Raw genomic sequence first — 9,230 nt, forward strand, 5'->3', positions numbered from 1 at the left:
ACGATATACAGTGGTCAACAACGATATATATAATCAAAGTATAATTAGGGGTCAACAATGAAAGTAAGCGCAAGGAATTCAACCTGTAGATTCGAAACCATGCCGTCTTAATCATGTGCATACAAGTTAGCTCCCTCAACCCTTTGGCTTAAAACAAATAGTTAATGCCGCTTCCGGATTGTAATCTCTATGACCTTCAGGCGAGACACACATCTGTGGCGACTTGTTGGGTTGAATTGTATAAAATTTTGTGGCCCATCCGTACAAGACAAATATAATCCGACAGAAAGCGCATGTTTTTATTTTAAACATTCATATCATTGAAAAACGAACTTTTTTTATTCAAGTGTTAACTACTATAAAGGTTTGCAACTGTTGATATTATTTTGGAAGTGGTATGCCAGAATAAAACACGGTATAAAACCTAGCTTGGATTCGTTCAACCTTGCTTTTTTTTTAAGTTTATGAAAGGTATATTCTTCTCTACGTCTCTTGTAGATCTTCCGACACAAAAGGATATACACGTCATAATACCATATAAAAGTATTGTTTTTGCTGTTGCATACATAAATCAAATCAGTACCATTTTTAAAAAAACTTATTACAAAAATAAGACGAATGGTTAACGAAATAATGCTGTTTTCAGCTCACAAAACAAATTTGCTGTGTAGCTTTTTCCTTTTCCTCCCTTCTTTATAATAAAATTTTAGTTTTTGTGATTAAACTCTTTTGTGGAATTTTTTTTAATTATTTATCATTAATGTAATTTGGTGCTGTCCCGTATTGCCATCTCATCTTCATCAAGACTGTCATACCTTGGAACCACTGCTATACAAATATCTACCAAAGTTGAAATGAAGTTCATGAAAGCAATATAAGAAACTGTACGGTCTGCAACAATGAGAAAAACCCATGCCGTTTAGTCGGCTATAAAAGGTTCCGACATGAAAAAAATATAAAACAATTTTATTGAGAAAACTAACGGCCTAATCCATCACATGACAAAACAGTTTAGGAAGAATAAGTATGACCGACATGAAGTAACGATAACAACTGAACTACATGTTCCTGACTTGTACATAAATAATGTGGCGGGGTTAAACATGTTTTTTAGCGCTCAACCCTTCTCCTAACCTGGAACAGTTTCAGCTGAAAAGGACTTACTGACTCATCAGATCGATACAAGGCAGGAAATACAAAAAAAATAAAAAAAAAAAAATACAGACGGCATTAATATATCCCTCACCCATAACAACAAAAAGACATATAAACCATATCTAAGAGTACTCGCAGTTATTTGCATAGTGGAAAAGGATTTATATAAGTTGCAAAACTTGTTTCGCAATCCACTATAAATAAATATGTTTAAACTAAACTAAAGTTATTTGCAAACCAAATCATCGAAAAATTTAGTAAATTTTTTAAGTAATTTGTTCATTACCGGTATAATACACTTAACTTTCGCATGAAGTTATCTTCTTTCACGAAGCAGAGCATCTCTAACCGTCATAGAATTTGTTAATCGACAATGAGACAACAATCCTCAAGAGACCGAATGACGTAAATCTACCAAAACCCATTCGGCAAAGCAAGCTATAAAAGGTATCGACAAAAACTATAACACGATTAAAATGAGAATACCAACGGTCCGATTTATATACAAACCATAATAGTAAACGAGGAACAAATAGAATATACAGCAACAACTACAGAAAAACATGCTATTGACCTTGAACAGACACAAACAGAATGTGGAGGGGTAAATATGTTTACAGAAGTTTAACCCTCCCAACAAGGGACAGTGGTGTAAAGCACTACATAAAAAAATGTTAAAATCAGTTGAAAAGGACTCGACTAATCAAATCAATATACTGAAACACAACGATAACAAAAAGACTACATGCACTCACTCTCAATCTGAGAGTATTTACAGTTATTAAAAGCTAGTTCAAAGCCAATAATACTTTATACAAAAAATTGTGTAACAAAGATAAAATACCAAGCAGTATACATGTCTGCTCGTCCTAAATATGTATGAAATATTTTCCACTGGACGTTAGGCAAACAACAATTCATCAACTTCATGTAATTAATCAAGCAAAGAACTGCAATTCAAATTTAATGTATTTCTACTTGAAAAAATATTTACAATTATGTACTTTAATAAAAACAAATATATCACAGTCGTGCTTTAAATGAAAGACTTGTATTTCCTTTGGATTAAAAAAACAAACAAACTTAACTTGTAGGTATTCTAAAAATGTGAAAAGTGAAGTAAAAAACATTGAGAACAAGGCATTCTTATATTGATAAACAAGAAATTGTGTCTAGATGTTAAAACGACACCAAAAGACGGTTTTGCTATAATATAAACAACCAATATTAGCTGTAAATAGACAGTCAATGTTAGTGAACCAGACTATAATATTTGAACCCTGCATGTGCTTTTTAACAATGAGAATTTGTGTCGTATTAAAAATCAAATTCTTACAGGTTAACAACATTCCTATCTCAATCTTAAGCACCCATAAAATTGAATTAGTATGTGCGTAGTTGTATATAACATAGAAGCATAACTTTTAAAAGCTATAAAATATGATCAGTAAAAAAAGGATTTCTGTAAACTTCAGATTAGTTATTGGATACCATTTTGCATTAACGCGATATCCATTATATTTTCTATAAACTATCGAAAATTAAATATTTCTGTCCATTTTTCATCGATAGATTACTCTCACATAATTGTGTTATACATTGCTTAGGTGTAATCAAAATAACTGACTCTGGCTCGATTGACTTGATGTACATTTTATATACTTCACTTCTATTTTTTTCTAAAAGTTGCTGTGTAAGGTTTTTCATTATATGTATAAACAAAAAATCATCAATTCCAAATGAATTGTTTTAAATGGATATATTGAGCCACGAGTAATTTAAGGAAAACTATTGAAAGAAACAAAAGGTAATATAAACTCTATACATGTATAGAAATAATCTAAAATAGATATTTTATAGCTCATGCTATATAGTTATAGCGTAGACACAATTTATTTATGTGAACCTTAAAGCCCACCAAACAACTATTAACAATAAAACATAAGAAAAGAAATATTTTTAGATATCATTTCTGCTGGAAGACATATACATATATAGAATATTTGTTCTAACAGGAACAGATATTCTAGCATTATTGATAAAAAAAAATGTTACAGGAGCAACTTTTGTTAGCAAGAACAAAAATATGTTGACAATATGCTTTATGTTAATGACATTCTGGCAGGTTTAATCCACAAATTTCTACATAAGAAAATGTCTAGTTAGGATTATGATAGTTTTTATCCATTCGTTTAATTTACTTCAGCTTTTTGATTTTGCCATTTGATTAGAGACTTTCCGTTTCTCGGTGTTAATTTACTTTTCACAGAGTGAACATGTGAATCATTTTCAAATGACATAAAGGACTTTCTATGGAATATCTTTCTGACTTTTCAATGATCGTGATGTGTATTGTGCTAATACAGAATCTACAGAACCAATACTGATATTTGATTGGTCAGAATGGCAGGATAACTATGGAATATCTTTCTGACTTTTCGATGATCGTGATGTGTATTGTGCTAAGCTAATACAAAATCTACAGAACCAATACTGATATTTGATTGATCAGAATGGCATGATAACTATGGAATATCTTTCTGACTTTTCAATGATCGTGATGTGTATTGTGCTAATACAGAATCTACAGAACCAATACTGATATTTGATTGGTCAGAATCAGGTTCTTCATTTTGACTATTATGTAAATGTGATGCATTGACACTAGACTCATACATGGATGACATTATCTGCGAATTCTTATTTCCGGGTCTTTCTTGTTCATTTCGTAGAGAGTTTAAAACTTTTTTCTTTTTCTTTTTGCGTTTTGTCTTCTTGTCGGCTGTATTGTTAACACTGAAAAAGAACCAAAAAGTGCTAAAAATGTCTAGAGTATTATCCTGAAATTTTACATTTCACGAAAAGAATAAAAAGTCAGCAAAAAATCGGGGCCTTTTATAGCTGACTATATGCGGTATGGGCTTTGCTCATTGTTGAAGGCTCATACGGTGACCTATAGTTGTTAATTTCTGTGTCATTTGGTCTCTTGTGGAGAGTTGCCTCAAAGGCAATCATACCACATCTTCTTTATTTTTTTACATTTGTAGCAAGTATTCACAAAAAACGATAAAAATAAAGACATTTAGCTTACATGTATAAAGATACCATTTTCCACTCTTATATATAACATGGAGGGGGATACTTAACAGTGTTTTATCTTAACGGGTGGAGTTAAAATTTCGCGGCATCAATGTTTTGGGTGGTGTTTTTTTTTTTTGCATTTTCATATTGCCGGTAAATCAGATAATAAACTTTAAGATAATATTTTCATGAAAACGACATCACATTCAAAAGGTATCATACATGTACTTGTCCTGGATAGCCCCTGAAACATCATTACATTCAAAAGGTATCATACATGTACTTGTCCTTGATAGCCCTGAAAACATCAGAAGTCATGTGATTCTAACATCACGCATAATTACTCAAATTCCTTAGTTGCGTCACAGCCGACATCATTTTGTTAGTTTAGTCATGTTATTGGCCTTGACTTTAAAATTCTACTAGATCTTATTCTGGAATCGTGTGATATGTAGGGATTTTCATACTCAGGATCGACACAAACTGACATATTAATTGTTCGGCGTCATACTGGATTGTAAGATATATGACCATCTAATGTGCATTTTGAAATAGACAGAAAAAATTATACATAGTTTATAAAGTGCATTAGACGTGTATGGAAAGCCACAGTGAACCCCCCGATTATTTTTATTTTTCCCATTAGAAATGCATTAAAAATAATTATTCGGCGGCCTTCAAATTCCCGCCAGCAAATTATCATTATTCCCGCCCGAAGATTTTTATTAATCCCGCCCGTAGATTATTATCATTCCCGACCGCAAATTATTATCATTCCCGACCGCAAATTATTATTATTCCAGCCCGCATATTCATATTTCTCTATTCTTTTTGCGGCGGCCGCAGTTTAATTTAACAATGCCGACAGATTATTATTACACAAACCCCGCCTTTTTAGTGTGCGGATACTTTTTCTCAATTATTCTTACTTTAAAAGAACTTCGAGGTTTAACAATTTTTGTTTATTTTACCTGCGTTTTTCTGTTTCCACTGGACTACTGTTCTTTGTTTCTATTATTTCACTTTGTTTGTTTGTTTTCGATTTTTTGTCACTTTCACTTTCCGAATTTTGGGCGGATTTTGTGTGCTGATCAATCTCGCATAGAGATTCAGAAACCAATGTTTTACTTGTCACTGTTTCGTTATCTGATAGTTTTTCTTTCTGGTTCCTTTTCTTTCCTCTTTTTTTCTTCCTCCTAAACTCCTGTAGAGCTTCATAAGATTTCTCTACTTCAAAGTGATTAATACTTGCGTCGTTCGAATCTTCATCGAATGAGTCAGAGTTAACTGGTCTGAGGTTACGACTCCTAGGGGACGAAATCATATCAAAATTTCGCTCAATACTCCCAGTCAACGATCTTCTCAGTTCGGATTCGCTGGCCGTACCATCCGTCTCTGATTCGGGTTTAACTTCTGTTTTTGGAACGACATGTGGAATATTGTCCATCCTGTCTCGTGCTGTGGCTAAACCGTTATGTCTAGATTTTGAATTACTTTCACTTTGAGTTTCTTTCACCCTTTCACCTTTAAAACTCCCAGACCTAATTCTGTCCGACTGTAAGCGACGAGCTGAACCCATTGGTGATAAATGCATTTCTAGGTCAGGAGAAATAAACGGTTTCCAATGAAACCTAAGTAAACAGCCAAATAAAAGTAAAATAAATGCTATTCCCAAGATTATAATTCCCACAACATGTAGAGCACCGTATTTCGGGAAAGCATTGTCTTCTGTGAAAGCTACAAACGTTATTGTAAAGCCCGGTATCATCATTGGTATGGCAAATGTTATCATACAGGGTCCAATCATAGATTTGATTTGATCACACCAATACTTCTTTTTTTCGTCTTCTGTTGACATTGTTTTCAAATTGGTAATTCTGTCTAATGTTACTGGTTACCTGTTCAGAAATCAAATATTTACTAGATCAATAGGAAGAAAAGCGACTTCCAGTAAGTATATAGCAAAGTTCTAAGAACTAATTGGTAATCAATGAAGGCTGGTATAGCGGAGATAATTAATTTATATTGTTTCTATCATTTTTACAAGAATTATGGATAATCAATTACGTATTCTTCTTTTACACTAAAAAGTCATTGTCTCATTTCCCACCAGGGTCAGGTATAAACCTTTGATCACGAAATAAATCATGGTACTTATCTACAAGGCGAAAAAGAAAAGTCATAAAGGGAATGATTTTTATGCACCATTTATGGGCATTGTGTTTTCTGGTATGTGCGTCCGTCCGTCTGTTCCAATCAACTTGAAACTTAGTACACATGTTCCTTATGATATGATCTTTCCAATTTTAATGCCAAATTAGAGATTTTCCCCCATTTTCACGATCCATTGAACATAGAAAATGATAGTGCGGATTAGGCATCCGTGTACTTATGGACACATTCTTGTTTGTCAAAATTTGACTTCCAAAAGAATTTATAGGCTCTAATAGCCACTGGTTGATAAGCTGGATAATATGAAACTGCTAACATTACTCCTGTTGAAGGAATTGATCTACATACATCTTCGATTGTAAATATTAAATAGGCTATTCCAATAAAGCGACCATATTGGATTTGAAATTGTAACCAAAAGCGTCATGAAAATAATTAATACAGAAAGTTTTCAGAAAAATTAAAACTTTGTGAGTGTAGTTCCGAGAACGAATACGTGTACAAAACTTTTTATTTTTACTAAAAAAATGAATAACCTATAATACATAACATAAAAACAAAGAGCACGCAGATGGGGAATTTAGGCAGCATAGATACAGTATAGACATTTTAAATAACATGTAATGCACCTAACTGGTCTGAGGCTACGATGTACGAATGTAAAATGTTTAACCACATTTAAACATACTAAAACTACAGCATACTTATTTATCTATAATAAATGTTCAAAATGAAAATAATTCTGAGACAAGTGCCTGTGTTTTTAGCCCTGGCGTTGTCAATTTATTTTCGACGTATGATTTTGAATGTCCCTCTCGTTTTTTCGTCTCTCTAAATTTAATAGTCCGCAATGTCCATCAGCATGTTAATCAACACAACACAAATCACAATCTTCGTTTGCTCTATGAATTCTGTGTTTACCCTATTTTAGACAATCAATCAGAAGCAAAATGCCAACCATTAAAATACTTTTAATTTCGACAACATCACAAATTTGGATGAGGTCCACATTAGTAACACTCCAACATAGTTCGGTTACAATACTAGCCCATTAATACTTATGACAAGGTGAGCAAATAACGTCAGTGTGGCCCAATAAGGATTGTTCACGTATATATAAGTGTTTTTTGGAGATTTTAACCTACATTGACTGATTCAGTGATAGTGTCAATACTGAATGTGTGTGGTCTTATGCTTGTTGTAACATGAAAACTGTACAAATACTGAGTGACGATAGAAACACAACACCTATTTAAATTTTCCATTTAAAAAAGGTTAATACCAACAGATCTTCTCTTGAAATTGACCAACCTTTGTGATATTTTATAGATTTCTCCAATCAGATTAAAGTATAGATTTTGTATCCAAGTTTGCTTACAAGGATCAGAAAATGTTCCGTTCTAATTTCTGTTTTAAAGACCTTCCGGAATCCTCGGGTTTTATCTAATTGAAACACACTTCACACATTTGACGGCTGAAATTTCATTATTTGATATCATCGTGTAATAATGACAAGAACAGAAAGTTGTCAGTTCCATGTTAGCAAAACTTGGATACAAGATCTGTATTTTAATCGGATCATGAGATTCCTTAGGTCGTGCATAAAAAAAAAAAAAAAAATTCAACCGTGGTAAACCCCTCGATCAAAAGTTATTTAAACCGTAATGTATAGTCAAATGTTTGAAGACTGCCTTTCAAAAACTTTTTTGTTTGTCAATCAAAAGGTACCATTGAGAACTAAGAATGTGATACTAGTATGCTACGTTTCTTACTACACTCAGTATATTATATTTTTTATATTACTTAAAAAGTATTAAAACAAGCTTACTTTATTCAAATTGCAAATACTTTTCGTATTCAGTTGAGTTTATTTTCTTTTGTTGTTGTTGTTGTAAATTTAAAGATTTGTTGAAATGAAAATGGAGATGAAATGTTGAAAACCAATTCAAAAAACCCTTCAAAATCTAACACTAACTGTTACACGACAGTAAAAATATCATTACAGAAAATTTATCCTCGTGAGGTTATCACTATGATTTTACAGTCTTCCAGTAAGAAAATTTATTACACTACTTACCGATAAATGTCAACAGTATACGTTATGTCAGCCATGTTTCTCGTAATAGTTTAAAGTATATTTAATAAATGTAAAATTTAAATATCTCAGACAAAAAACCAGCGAAGCATAATTTAACTGTCATTAAAAGAAAGACAACTCTACCATCATAATTTCGCTTTATCGCCAACGTCGGCCTACTTTGGTATAAATTCGATTTCAAATAACATTTTCGATGAATAAAATAAAATTGAAAAAAAACTATTTTCATTATACATTGAACTTCGAACTACCACACGTAAGACGTACACACATTTCTTATTATCAATTTTAGACTGTACAAATGATTACCCTGTCAACGCATCAGATATCACTAACAACAGGAAATGATTACCCTGTCAATGCATCAAATATTACTTACAACAGGAAAGGCTTACCCTATCAATGCATCAGATATTACTTACAACAGGAAAGGCTTACCCTGTCAATACATCAGATATCACTTACAACAGGAAATGTTTACCCTGTCAATGCATCAGATATCACTAACCACAGGAAATGATTACCCCGTCAATGCATCAGATATCACTTACAACAGGAAAGGTTTACCCTGTCCATGCATCAGATATCACTTACAACAGGAAAGGCTTACCCTGTCAATGCATCAGATATCACTTACAGCAGGAGAGGTTTACCCTGTCAACTCATCAGATATCACTAACAACAGGAAATGATTACCCTGTCAATGCGTCAGATATCACTAACA

At 32.7% G+C, this 9,230-nt stretch overlaps 1 protein-coding gene across 1 annotated transcript; it reads right to left on the reverse strand.

Moving 5' to 3' along the window:
• Positions 1-2,106: 2,106 nt before the first annotated feature.
• LOC143046027 (uncharacterized) lies at positions 2,107-8,587 on the reverse strand. Its single transcript, XM_076218978.1, has 3 exons — positions 8,486-8,587; positions 5,208-6,134; positions 2,107-3,951 (listed from the first exon to the last, which is right to left on the reverse strand). Exons 2-3 carry the CDS (start codon positions 6,092-6,094, stop codon positions 3,681-3,683), a joined length of 1,158 nt encoding a protein of 385 aa, XP_076075093.1. The 5' UTR covers positions 6,095-6,134; positions 8,486-8,587; the 3' UTR covers positions 2,107-3,680.
• Between the last annotated feature and the right edge of the window lie 643 nt (positions 8,588-9,230).

Source organism: Mytilus galloprovincialis, chromosome 9, assembly GCF_965363235.1.
Source record: "Mytilus galloprovincialis chromosome 9, xbMytGall1.hap1.1, whole genome shotgun sequence".
Classification (NCBI taxonomy): domain Eukaryota; kingdom Metazoa; phylum Mollusca; class Bivalvia; order Mytilida; family Mytilidae; genus Mytilus; species Mytilus galloprovincialis.

Coding starts and splice junctions, on each gene's coding strand:
- LOC143046027 (XM_076218978.1), bottom strand. CDS start 6,094: ATGTCAACAGAAGACGAAAAAAAGAAGTATTGGTGTGATCAAATCAAA. Junction 3,952..5,207: donor GTGGAAACAGAAAAACGCAG/GTAAAATAAACA, acceptor GTTCTTTTTCAG/TGTTAACAATACAGCCGACA.